The sequence below is a fragment of the Bufo gargarizans genome, chromosome 10, assembly GCF_014858855.1.
Source record: "Bufo gargarizans isolate SCDJY-AF-19 chromosome 10, ASM1485885v1, whole genome shotgun sequence".
In the NCBI taxonomy this organism is placed as follows: Eukaryota; Metazoa; Chordata; class Amphibia; order Anura; family Bufonidae; genus Bufo; species Bufo gargarizans.
In genome coordinates this window covers 12,502,293-12,516,822 of record NC_058089.1, presented here as the reverse complement: position 1 = coordinate 12,516,822, position 14,530 = coordinate 12,502,293, and the positions used below count along the sequence as shown (strand labels likewise).

Here is a 14,530-nt window from a genome sequence, read left to right as displayed (position 1 = left end):
TGCACCTACAGGTCAGGAACACACGTGTACTGCATCCACATGTCAGGAACACACGTACACTGCACCCACATGTCAGGAACACACGTGTACTGCATCCACATGTCAGGAACACACGTACACTGCATCCACATGTCAGGAACACACGTACACTGCATCCACATGTTAGGAACACACGTACACTGCACCCACATGTCAGGAACACACGTGTACTGCACCCACATGTCAGGAACACACGTACACTGCATCCACATGTCAGGAACACACGTACACTGCATCCACATGTCAGGAACACACGTACACTGCACCCACATGTCAGGAACACACGTGTACTGCACCCACAGGTCAGGAACAAACGTGTACTGCACCCACAGGTCAGGAACACACGTGTACTGCACCTACAGGTCAGGAACACACGTACACTGCACCTACAGGTCAGGAACACACGTACACTGCACCCACATGTCAGGAACACACGTACACTGCATCCACATGTCAGGAACACACGTACACTGCATCCACATGTCAGGAACACACGTACACTGCATCCACATGTCAGGAACACACGTACACTGCATCCACATGTCAGGAACACACGTACACTGCATCCACATGTCAGGAACACACGTACACTGCATCCACATGTCAGGAACACACCGGGAGCCACTTACGCTAAAATAAGACTGGATCCTGATTTCCTATGACGGCCATTAAGCTATAAATGGGACGCGTTCTCCGCAGGAAGTCGTCCAGAGAGTTTTCACTTTTAATGGGATGTGATAAAACTTGTCCAAAAGAAACTTAAAAACCTGTCAAGAGAAATGAAAGCAGCTGCGCAGCGAACAATCCGGACGAAATAGCTGAAATTCATGAGCTGTGCTCGCTGGCAGCTGTTCAACAATGATATCTAGGAATTCCCTGCCGTACATCTCAATCTATCCAGAACATGGAGAACATGCAGCTCCCATCTACCCGTCCTCCCGCAGATGAGAGCTGACAGGGTGACTGCAGCGCCGGCCATGTGCATAAGGAGTGAGGGGCCACAGGTACACCCCCAGGGGCCCCCCTATGCAAACATCTCACTCTCTTTACATATGACAGTTCTTCCTGGCAGTGTCACTCCGCCTCAGGCCAGCCAGGGGAGTGCTTCCATATCACAAGTTATACCTATCTACACTCAGACATTTAAAGGGGCGGCATGAGATAAGCGGGAAGGACATGCTTTTAGCCAGAAACAGCGCCACTCTCCTCCATGGTTGTCTCTGGTATTGCACCTTGTTGACAGTTGTTCAAAAATACTTCACATTATAGGAAAAATAGTCTGCATCTACTCTTCATGTCCTCGGATGATAGATAGGAGATAGATCTTTTGAGGATCGTGCTCGGACCTGTTAATTTCTATGAGGCTGCAAAAATGTGGACAGCATATAGATTTGACCATTCTGCAAATCATGCACAAATATACATCATACAGACACAAATTTACATCATACAGATATACATCATACAGACACAAATATACATCATACAGATATACATCATACAGACACAAATATACATCATACAGATATACATCATACAGACACAAATATACATCATATACAGACAAATATACATCCTACACAGACATATACATTTATCACGTACATTTATATTATCACACACAGGTGTATGATTTGCACACGCTCTATTTGCACACACACAGTATCGTCACTATACACAACAGTATTTTCCGCCAATGAAATTTATAGTTCACTTAAAATGGAGTGTGATCATGTGAGTACCTGGCCACGCCCCCTTACTACACCCGCCGTACACATGGCAGCCTTTCGCGGATCGGCCCCGTCACTGCTCCCATTCTATTACTTTGGAAGAGAAGTTTGGGCAGAATGTGATTGGCAGAGCAGAGGGTCATGTGACTCTTCCTGCCCTGTGGGCAAAGCCTTATTCAGGTGAAGGTGCTGTCCTCTAGCATTCCGATTGGCTGTCCAGCACAACTCCGCCCACTACTTCTACTTCAGAGTGACTTCTCCCTTCTGTCTCCACCCGATTAGCGCTGACAAGACGCCATGTTGCCAGTGACAGACTATCGGGCCGAACTTCAGAAACAACTTGTTCTGATGAATTAAACAAGGCGTCTTGTGTAACCGAGAGCAGGGGCAACGGGGACAACAATGGCGGCAGCAGCGAGGCGAGCGCCACGTTAACACATTTCATGTTTTAAGGACACAACATCTCCCAGGAATAGAGTTACAGAGGCAGCGACGAGACTTCACATCCCAGATCTGCAGCCGTCAATTTCCCTCCATAATTTAGAGCGCTGCTGCGAGGGAATGTTAAGTGACTGCACCACAAGTCACAATGATTATGGGGAACATCTCCCGCTAAAAAGACGAGCGCATGAAAGACCGCGCCTGAACATCATTTGTAGGGGCTCTTAGGGGAGGTATCCATTATTTAACGCCTCGTCCCATTATCTGCAGAATCACAAGTCGTCTTTGTAGAGCGCAACAATCGCCAGCTCTGAGGCCTTTCTTCTTTAACTTCCATTATTTCTTCATTAACTGTTTCACTGCTGGTGGTGAACCTGCTGTGCGCAGGCGAGAGGCCTCCAAATATGAGCCAGACAGCGACAAGAAAAAACGGAAAAGGAAAAAAGGAAGAAGGACAGCAACAGGAAAAAAGCAAGACGAACGGCGACAAGAAAAAAGAACGGCAACAAGAAAAAAGAAAGATGGACGTGACGCAAAAAAAAGCGAAAGGAAAAAAAACGGAATGCGACAAGAAGAAACGTTACAAGAAAAAAGGGAGGAGCTCTACCTGTAGGATAATGATTACAATGGGAGGAGCTCTACCTGCATGATAATGATTACAGGGGGAGGAGCTCTACCTGCATGATAATGATTAAAGGGGGAGGAGCTCTACCTGCATGATGATGATTACAGGGGGAGGAGCTCTACCTGCATGATAATGATTACAGGGGAGGAGCTCTACCTGTATGATAATGATATAGAACCTACACAGAGAATTGCCAGACCGCTTATGCTATTCAAAATCTTTATTACAAAAAATCACAAATGTTTGCATGATTAAACATAAAAACAATACAGTGCAGGAGATAAAAACGACATCACTGGAGGAGATCTACAGCGGATCTAAGTCCATAAGTATTCAACATGATTTTCACTTTTTTAAAGTGCATGTGCAGCAGAATGACAAATAAATGTATAACAAATATTAAATAAGTCTTTGGACATTTACCCATGCTGTTTCTCCTCCAGGATGGCGCCAACCCCAACGCGCGTTTCGGCGTACCTTCGTCTGGACCCCCAGACGAAGGTACGCCGAAACGCGCGTTGGGGTTGGCGCCATCCTGGAGGAGAAACAGCATGGGTAAATGTCCAAAGACTTATTTAATATTTGTTATACATTTATTTGTCATTCTGCTGCACATGCACTTTAAAAAAGTGAAAATCATGTTGAATACTTATGGACTTAGATCCGCTGTAGATCTCCTCCAGTGATGTCGTTTTTATCTCCTGCACTGTATTGTTTTTATGTTTAATCATGCAAACATTTGTGATTTTTTGTAATAAAGATTTTGAATAGCATAAGCGGTCTGGCAATTCTCTGTGTAGGTTCTATATATATATGATAGCTGCCATAGGCTTAGTCAATTACTTGGATAGAGTAATCATCCCTCGGTTGAGGTGGATATCGGATGCTGTATGATAATGATTACAGGGGGAGGAGCTCTACCTGTATAATAATAATTACAGGGGGAGGAGCTCTACCTGTATGATAATAATTACAGGGGGAGGAGCTCTACCTGTATGATAATGATTACAGGGGGAGGAGCTCTACCTGTATGATAATGATTACAGGGGGAGGAGCTCTACCTGTATAATAATAATTACAGGGGGAGGAGCTCTACCTGTATGATAATGATTACAGGGGGAGGAGCTCTACCTGCATGATAATGATTACAGGGGGAGAAGCTCTACCTGTATGATAATAATTACAGGGGGGGGAGCTCTACCTGCATGATAATGATTACGGGGGAGGAGCTCTACCTGTATGATAATGATTACAGGGGGAGGAGCTCTACCTGTATAATAATAATTACAGGGGGAGGAGCTCTACCTGTATGATAATGATTACAGGGGGATGAGCTCTACCTGTATGATAATGCTTACAGGGGAGGAGCTCTACATGTATGATAATGATTACAGTGGGAGGACCTCTACCTGCATGATAATGATTACAGTGGGAGGACCTCTACCTGTATGATAATGCTTACAGGGGGAGGAGCTCTACATGTATGATAATGATTACAGGGGAGGAGTTCTACCTGTATGATAAATATTACAGGGGGAGGAGCTCTACCTGTATAATAATGGAGGGGGAGGAGTTCTACCTGCATGATAATGATTACAGTGGGAGGAGCTCTACCTGTATTATGATTACAGGGGGAGGAGCTCTACCTGTATGATAATAATTACAGTGGGAGGAGCTCTACCTGTATGATAATGATTACAGTGGGAGGAGCTCTACCTGTATGATACTGATTACAGTGGTAGGAGCTCTATCTGTATGATAATGATTACAGGGGGAGGAGTTCTAACTGTATGGTAATGATTACAGGGGGAGGAGATCTACCTGTATGATAATGATTACAGGGGGGGGGGGGGGAGTTCTACCTGTATGATAATAATTTCAGGGGGAGGAGATCTAACTGTATGATAATGATTAATTTGGGGACCGCTCTACCTCTGTGATAATGTGACTTATCATGTTATCAATGTTATCATGTGACTGATATGAAACTAGCGACAGTGTAGCGGAGAGCGCGATGTGGGGGTCATCAACTGTTGTCTTATTGCTCCTGGTATAATTATGATGAGGACTACTGGGCCTGTGCCATGACGTCACCACACTGTAATCTGTTGCAGCCGTTCGGGTGAATTCGAGGAATGACACATTTCTTAGAAGTGTTATCAAGGGCGACACATTTAATGTACTCCAGCCCAATAAAACATGGCAAACAATACACTCTGCTGTGCGGCTCCGCAGCATGCACACTACAAGGCTCTGCTGTGCCGCGCTCCAGGTGCAGCCTCTGTGTGAACAAACACCCTTTCAGGCTATATTCCAATAAATAACATGCCGCTCTGAGGAAAGTGCAGAGCGATATATTTCCAGATGACAGGTAACACAATACATCACTCTGCTGGATCATTAACATTACGGAGGAGCAGTAAATTAGACTTTTTATTCAGCGACATATTATGGTTTAATGGAAAAACTGCAATAAAAAAAACCACAATGATGTCAGTGGTTCCAGAGTCGTGTGGAGCTGAAATAGTTGCTCTGTCCTACAAAGCGTCCCAGACGAGAGCGCTCGTCACACACAGACCTCTATGCGTCCAGTTATAATTCTGCTTCTGTACAATCCACACCAAATGCAATGTAATAAAATAGTGCAGCGAAATCTGATACAATACAATGATGTGGGGTAATCTCGCTCCTTGTGCTGTCAGTCCCCCCCATCATTCTGCCCTCATCCCCCACAATGAGAAAGTGAGAGCAGAAGGTGAGAAATCTTTACAAATTTTCTGAGAAGGGAAAACTAACGTCTCACATGGACATAAGTCTTCAGCCCCTTTACTCGGGAAATAAGTCTACAGCCCCTTTACTCGGGAAATAAGTCTACAGCCTCTTTACTCGGGAAATAAGTCTACAGCCTCTTTACTCGGGAAATAAGTCTTCAGCCCCTTTACTCGGGAAATAAGTCTTCAGCCCCTTTACTCGGGAAATAAGTCTTCAGCCCCATTGGCGGTGATCCCGGCCTCCAGTCTTCTTGGGGATGAGGCCATCAGGTTTACACCTGGATTTGGGGATTTTCTTCCATTCTTTTCTGCACATCTCCTCACGCTCTGTCAGGTTGGATAGGGGCCATCAGTGGACAGACATTTTTAGGTCTCCCCAGAGATGTTCCATTGGGTTCTGGGCCACTCAAGGACATTTCCAGAGTTGTCCCTCAGTCGCTCCTGTGCTGGCCATGTGCTTAGGGTCATTGTACTGTAGGAAGGTTCGGCCCAGTCTAAGGTCCAGAGCTCTTGATCAGGCTCTCATTAAGAATATCTCTGTATTTTGCTCTATTCAGCTTTCCCTCCACCCTGACCAGTCTTCCTGTTCCCCCAGTATGATGTTGCCACCACCACGCTTCACGATAGGGATGGTATTTGGCAGGTGATGAGCGGTGCCTGACATTACTGAGGAGAGGCTCTAGGAAGAGTCCTGGTTATTCTTCTTGTGTGTAAGAATTATGGAGGCCACTGTGCTCCTGGGAACTTTCAGAGCAGCAGAAATGTTTTTGTCCCCTTCTTCAAGATCTGAGCCTCCGCACAATCCTGTCTCTGAGCTCTACAGGCAGCTCTTTCCTCCTCATGGCTTGGTGTTTGCTGATATGCATGGTCAGCTGTGAGTTCTTATATAGACAGGGCCGTGTCGAATAATTTCCAATCCACTGAATTTACCACAAGTGACTCCAATCAAGGTGGAGAAACATCTCAGAGATGATCCAGACAAATGGGAGGCCCCAGAGCTAAATGTCAAGTATCAGAGTAAAGGGGCTGAATACTCTTTATGTCTTTAAGTAAAGAGTCTGAATAATTATGCCCAGGCCAAATTTTTGTTTTTCCTGTTTATTAAAATAGCAGAAATGTTCACCTTCTCATTATGGGGGATAGAGCACAGACTGACGGGGGAACTTGATTTATTTATTTTTTGTACTCAGAGTTATCACTGTTATATCTGTGGTGTTACATAGGACTGCAGGTGACATCTACTACATTATCTGTATTCAAAGATTTATCTCTGTGTTATCTGTGGTGTTACATCGGACTGCAGGTGACGTCTACTGCATTTTCTGTACAGGATATATTAAACATGATTATATAATACAGGCAACAATCTGCATAGCATTACTGGAGAGGTGAAATGGAGTGATATTAGTGCTGGAATTTCATGCGGTGCCAGTCTCCGTGCATCTCCAAATCTATGTACTGGAGGAGACCTGGATCACTGACACCAAAGCTTTCCACAGAGACCAAATCTGCAGATACAGATAGATGTATGCTATATACAGTACATTATAGCCTATCGCCTCTGACCTTATATCACCGGCTATATTCACATAGTGGAATAAAGCTATACAACAAGACGGTCACTGAGTACATACATTTCTTATCCTGTACTGATCCTGAGTTACATCCTGTATTATACTCAGGAGCTGCACTCACTATTCTGCTGGTGCAGTCACTGTACATTACATTACTTATCCTGTACTGATCCTGAGTTACATCCTGTATTATACTCCAGAGCTGCACTCACTATTCTGCTGGTGCAGTCACTGTACATTACATTACTTATCCTGTACTGATCCTGAGTTACATCCTGTATTTATACTCCAGAGCTGTGCTCACTATTCTGCTGGTGCAGTCACTGTGTACATACATTACTTATCCTGTACTGATCCTGAGTTACCTCCTGTATTATACTCCAGAGCTGCACTCACTATTCTGCTGGTGCAGTCACTATGTACATACATTACTTATCCTGTACTGATCCTGAGTTACATCCTGTATTATACTCCAGAGCTGCACTCAATATTCTGCTGGTGCATTTACTGTGTACATACATTACTTATCCTGTACTGATCCTGAGTTACATCCTGTATTATACTCCAGAGCTGCACTCACTATTCTGCTGGTGCAGTCAGTGTACATACATTACTTATCCTGTACTGATCCTGAGTTACATCCTGTATTATACTCCAGAGCTGCACTCACTATTCTGCTTGTGCACTCACTTTTACTGCGGAGATTTGCAGTCTGAGAAGTGTAATCTTTACACCAGGCTCTGTAAAGTAATATAATGTGTCCCTCTGAATTATAGGAGTTCAGCTGTTAGGGTTGTGTCTGTCTATAAAATAGCTGTTTCCAAACAGAATAGTGAGTGCAGCTCTGCAGTATTATAGAAGTTGTAGCATGGAAGAGATATGGCCATTTCTGTGAACCTGCCTGGATAAGGCCAGTTCACATCTGTGTTGTGAACTCCGGCACTGCAATCCAGTCACTGTATCCGGAGTACATGCCGACTTTCAGCCGGACAAAAGATGCTGCTCGTAACAGTTTGGATAAATGCTGGAAAGCAGCCGGATTACTGCTGGATGCCATTACAGTGAATGGAGATCCGGCGGTGCGCGTTGGTATCCGGCTATGCCAGACATGGTGAACTCTGGCAGTCTGTATCTCTGCCAGAACAGACTGCCGGAGTTCACAGCGCAGATGTCAACCGAGCCTAACCCACACACAGCACAATTTTAAACCCTTTTATCTTAAAACATTTAGGCCCTGATTTATCATATCTTCACTCCAGAATTCTGGCATCATAAAGTAGCGCTTGCACAAAACTTTGCGACATTCACTCCAGTTTTGTAATGTTGGTGGGAAAGTGGGTGTGGTCAGCTATGTTAATGAGCTTTACTCCAGAATTATCACAGAAACTTTTTTTTTTATGAAGTCACCATCTCACTCCAGGGGCGGTGGAGCAGCAAAACTGGAGGAGCTTCTCTATACAAAGGTGTCAGGTCTAAAGATAAATGTATTAAGTAACATCAGATATCTGATAAATGTGGCATCAAGTTCTCCAATGCAGACTCCAGCAAAACTGACTCCAAATGTCCCCCTTATGATAAATCTCCCAGGGCTGCTGCGGGTGTCAGGACAAGGCTAATGCGGGTGTCAGGACAGGGATGCTGCAAGAGTCAGGATTGGTGCCAGAACAGGGGTGCTTCAGGTGTCAGGACAGGGCTGCTGCGGGTGTCAGGATTGGTGCCAGAACAGGGGTGCTTCAGGTGTCAGGACTGGGCTGCTGCAGGTGTCAGGACTGGGCTGCTGCAGGTGTCAGGACTGGGCTGCTGCAGGTGTCAGGACAGGGCTGCTGCAGGTGTCAGGACAGGGCTGCTGCAGGTGTCAGGACAGGGCTGCTGCAGGTGTCAGGACAGGGCTGCTGCAGGTGTCAGGACAGGGCTGCTGCAGGTGTCAGGACAGGGCTGCTGCAGGTGTCAGGACAGGGCTGCTGCAGGTGTCAGGACAGGGCTGCTGCAGGTGTCAGGACAGGGCTGCTGCAGGTGTCAGGACAGGGCTGCTGCAGGTGTCAGGACAGGGCTGCTGCAGGTATCAGGACAGGGCTGTTGCTGGTTTTAGGACAGGGTTGCTGCAGGTGTCAGGACTGGTGTCAGGATAGGGCTGCTACATTACTGAAGAAAGCTGCTGCTCTAAAGCTTCACCCTCCTGCACCCTCCCCACGATCCTGATCGCTTCCTGAAATATCTGATTAGACAGTCCCACATTACAGCAGGAAATCAATTTCGCCGAGCGCTAAAAATAATCTCCGCTAAATATAAGTAATAATTACTAACAGGACGGATGAGAAATGTTACAATGGAAACGAGAAGAGGAATCAGAGCCGGGAAACTGTGCAGACCTTCACTACCTGACCACAGTCCGTAATCTCTGCGCAGACCACAGTCCGTAATCTCTGCGCTGACCACAGTCCGTAATCTCTGCGCTGACCACAGTCCGTAATCTCTGCGCTGACCACAGTCCGTAATCTCTTCGCTGACCACAGGCCGTAATCTCTGCGCTGACCACAGGCCGTAATCTCTGTGCTGACCACAGTCCTTATCCTTTGAGCTGACCACGGTATATAATCTCTGCACTGACCACGATACATAATCTCTGCACTGACTGGCCAGGTACTTGCAGTAATTTGAGTTATTGTACAGCATTTTATTTCAGTATCTCTCATAAAGTAATCCCGTTTTTGGAGCTGACACTTCGTTGCAGTGGGTGACATGACCTGAGTGCACAGATAATGCAGGAATATGGCAGCGTAATATAAAAGGAGAGGATCCCACACATCACATGCGAGCATCACGACACACAGGACACACAAGGGCTACGACTTACATGAAGTGACTGTCCTTCCACTGATCAGAGCTGCGTTCTGCTATGACGCTGGTCAGAACTTCAGAGCTGGATGGCATACCAATTCTCACGCCGTCCCAAGCCACAAGGAGCCAGTTTCACTGCCGAAAAACGAGAGATGATTAGTAAGGACCCGGGCAGATGTGCACATCCAGAGCAGATAGTGTGGAGGACTCCAGTGTACCCCACTAATGCAAGACCCTATGTACCCCAATGTGCTGGATCTAGAGTGTAGTGCAAGACCCCATCTACCCCAATGTTCTGGGTCTACAGTATAGTGCCGGACCCCTGTGTACCCCTGAGCCGTATCCGTACATAGAAGCAGTGCTGGACCTCTGCATACCCCTGTGCTGTATCTGTACATCGACGCAGAGCCGGACCCCTGTGTACCGCTTAGCTGTATCCGTACATAGAAGCAGGGCCGGACCCCTGCATACTCCTGTGCTGTATCTGTACATCGACGCAGAGCCGGACCCCTGTGTACCCCTGAGTTGTATCTATACATAGCCGCATTGCCGGACCCCTGCAAACTCCTGTGTTGTACCTGTACATAGACGCAGTGCCGGATCCCTGCATACCCCTGAGCTGTATCCGTACATAGACACAGTGCCAGACCCCTGCATACACCTAAGCTGTATCCATACATAGAAGCAGTGCCGGACCCCTGCAAACTCCTGTGCTGTATCTGTATATAGATGCAATACCGGAACCCTGCATACCACTGAGCTGTATCTGTACATAGAAGCAGGGCCGGACCCCTGTGTACCCCTGAGCTGTATCTGTACTTAGAAGCAGGGCCGGACCCCTGTGTACCCCTGAGCTGTATCTGTACTTAGAAGCAGGGCCGGACCCCTGTGTACCCCTGAGCTGTATCTGTACAGAGCAGTCCCTGACTGCTGAGCTGTATCCACACAGAGCAGTGCAGGACCCCTGAGTGCCCCTGAGCTGTATCCGTACATAGCAGCAGTGCCGTACCCCTGTGTACCCATAAGTTGTAGCCGTATAGAGCAGTGCCGGACCCCTGCATACCCCTAAGCTGTATCTGTACATAGAAGCAGTGCCGGACCCCTGTGTACCCCTGAGTTGTATCTATACATAGCCGCATTGCCGGACCCCTGCAAACTCCTGTGTTGTACCTGTACATAGACGCAGTGTCGGATCCCTGCATACCCCTGAGCTGTATCCGTACATAGACACAGTGCCAGACCCCTGCATACACCTAAGCTGTATCCATACATAGAAGCAGTGCCGGACCCCTGCAAACTCCTGTGCTGTATCTGTATATAGATGCAATACCGGAACCCTGCATACCACTGAGCTGTATCTGTACATAGAAGCAGGGCCGGACCCCTGTGTACCCCTGAGCTGTATCTGTACTTAGAAGCAGGGCCGGACCCCTGTGTACCCCTGAGCTGTATCTGTACTTAGAAGCAGGGCCGGACCCCTGTGTACCCCTGAGCTGTATCTGTACAGAGCAGTCCCTGACTGCTGAGCTGTATCCACACAGAGCAGTGCAGGACCCCTGAGTGCCCCTGAGCTGTATCCGTACATAGCAGCAGTGCCGTACCCCTGTGTACCCATAAGTTGTAGCCGTATAGAGCAGTGCCGGACCCCTGCATACCCCTAAGCTGTATCTGTACATAGAAGCAGTGCCGGACCCCTGCAAACTCCTGTGCTGTATCTGTATATAGATGCAATACCGGAACCCTGCATACCACTGAGCTGTATCTGTACATAGAAGCAGGGCCGGACCCCTGTGTACCCCTGAGCTGTATCTGTACTTAGAAGCAGGGCCGGACCCCTGTGTACCCCTGAGCTGTATCTGTACAGAGCAGTCCCTGACTGCTGAGCTGTATCCACACAGAGCAGTGCAGGACCCCTGAGTGCCCCTGAGCTGTATCCGTACATAGCAGCAGTGCCGAACCCCTGTGTACCCATAAGTTGCAGCCGTATAGAGCAGTGCCGGACCCCTGCATACCCCTAAGCTGTATCTGTACATAGAAGCAGGGCCGGACCCCTGTGTACCCCTGAGCTGTATCTGTACTTAGAAGCAGGGCCGGACCCCTGTGTACCCCTGAGCTGTATCTGTACAGAGCAGTCCCTGACTGCTGAGCTGTATCCACACAGAGCAGTGCAGGACCCCTGAGTGCCCCTGAGCTGTATCCGTACATAGCAGCAGTGCCGTACCCCTGTGTACCCATAAGTTGTAGCCGTATAGAGCAGTGCCGGACCCCTGCATACCCCTAAGCTGTATCTGTACATAGAAGCAGGGCCGGACCCCTGTGTACCCCTGAGCTGTATCTGTACAGAGCAGTCCCTGACTGCTGAGCTGTATCCACACAGAGCAGTGCAGGACCCCTGAGTGCCCCTGAGCTGTATCCGTACATAGCCGCAGTGCCGAACCCCTGTGTACCCATAAGTTGTAGCCGTATAGAGCAGTGCCGGACCCCTGCATACCCATGTTCCCCTGCAGCTCTAGTTCCAGCATCATGCCCCGGGAGCGAGTGTCTCAGTCCTGAGCAGCACTGGACGACTCTCACACTGGACAGTAAGTTACGAGTCCTTTGTGAGCTCAAGGGAAGGAAAACAGAGATGGGGATTTGGCAGAAAAGTATAATGGAGCCTTCTCCTGTCCGCGGAACCTGTAGCTTTTCTCCCCTTTGGTGGAAACAATCGGGCATTGTCGAAAAAAGAAAAGCAAGTGTGACAGATGAAATATAGTGGGGCCCCTGGTAGGAAAACAGTAAACAAAAGCTGCATTGAGGGCCGATCTCTGTACAGATAGAGCACTGCACAACCTCTGCCATTAAACCCCCCCCCACACACACTAAAGCCCACCAAGGGTTAACCGCCACCAGATGAATAGGATGCCAGCGGCAGAATTTCGGGATACAATAAAGAGACTCTAAGTGAGAGACGAGCCGAGAGATGCGCCATTGTCTAAAAAGCCAGGAAGACGGACAAACATGAAAGGACGGAAGCCATTGCTGGGGATCCCCCTCCTCACTGAGCTCATTGCTGGCAGGACAGGCCAGAATGCAGCATCTGGACGCCGCAAACACTGGACGATTTTCCTTCAAACTCAGTTCACCTTTTTTCCGTCCGGTGCTGAAAAGTCCGCAGAGCAGCGGCACCAGACGGGGAATCCAGCGATTATAATGCAGCAGATTGTGACGAGGAAACGTGGAAATGTCCGCAGACAAGTCCCGACCCCGTCTCCTTCATGTGAGCTCTGTTGTATATAAGTTTGGTGGCAATTTTTTTGACTTTTTGGACTCCCGAAGCCAATGGAAAAAACCACGAGAAACCCCCCTGTACCTCCCGCATGCTGCATTCTGAGACATCCCTGTGTCCAAAAGAGGTGAGAAAAATACTAAGAGGCGTCCACATCGGCAGATCTCTGTAGACTTCACACCTGGCATTTCTGGGAAAAACGCCACAGAAAACGTAAAAACGCTGTGTGTGACTGCAGCCTAAGGATGGAAAATCTGTAGCACTGCGCTGCCTAAATGTGTGCAGGAAACAATTCACTGTCTAATGCAGAAGGTGAAATCTGCCGGTAACTGCAGATTTTTGTGCACAGACCGTCACTGCCTGAGCCCCCGGATCACGTCCCATGCTGTGCACCCCTAATCTCCAGACCTCTGGATGCAGCCTGCAGTGTAAAGAATGGAAGTGTGCATTCATACATACAGGACTCTAGATGCAGCCTGCAGTGTAAAGAATGGAAGTGTACATTCATAGACAAAGGGCCCTGGATGTAGCCTGCAGTGTAAACAATGGAGGTGTGCATTCATACATACAAGACCTGCAGCCTGCAGTCTAAAGAATTGTTTGTGGTATGCATTCATAGCCACAGGGCCCTGGATGTAGCCTGCAGTGTAAAGAATGGAGGTGTGCATTCATAGCCACAGGACCCTGGATGTAGCCTGCAGTGTAGAGAATGGAGGTGCGCATTCATAGACGCAGGACATTGGATGCAACCTGCAGTGTAAATAATGGAGGTGGGCATTCATAGACACAGGACAGTAGATGTAGCCTGTAGTGTAAAGAACTGAGGTGCGCATTCATAGATGCAGGACATTGGATGTAGCCTGCAGTGTAAAGAATGGAGGTCTGCATTCATAGGCACAGGACCTGGATGCAGCCTGAATACCTCCATTCTTTAAACTGCAGGCTGCATTCAGAGAACTGGAAAATGCTGCAAATTAGAAACCAGGTTACTTTAATAAAATGCAGATTTCCTGGACTTTGTGTCGGTTACAGCTCAATGGACGTCAACCATAAAAGCCTCACAGCAGACATGATAGGGGCTCCAACCAGTGAGAACCAGGCCGGCTGCAGTACTGATTCTCCTGGAAAGTCATGGGGGTTAGATTACTGTCAGGGCATGCTGGGAATTGTAGTATCACCACTGCTGCAGAGTCACAGGTTTTGGACCACTGTTATGGTAAGCTGGGAGTTGTAATTTTTGATAC

At 47.7% G+C, this 14,530-nt stretch overlaps 1 protein-coding gene across 18 annotated transcripts in view; it reads right to left on the bottom strand.

The window, feature by feature from the left end:
* SOX6 (SRY-box transcription factor 6) overlaps positions 1-14,530 on the bottom strand; it is a 288,239-nt gene that overhangs the window by 174,475 nt on the left and 99,234 nt on the right. For 17 of the 18 annotated variants that reach the window (XM_044271016.1, XM_044271012.1, XM_044271009.1 and 14 more), the window contains one exon: positions 10,035-10,153. In XM_044271016.1, coding sequence (XP_044126951.1) covers positions 10,035-10,111 — 77 coding nt within the window. In that variant the 5' untranslated portion in view covers positions 10,112-10,153. Of the gene's footprint in view, positions 1-668; positions 815-10,034; positions 10,154-14,530 lie in introns of those variants that run through there. The other variant, XM_044271025.1, reaches the window with a different exon arrangement.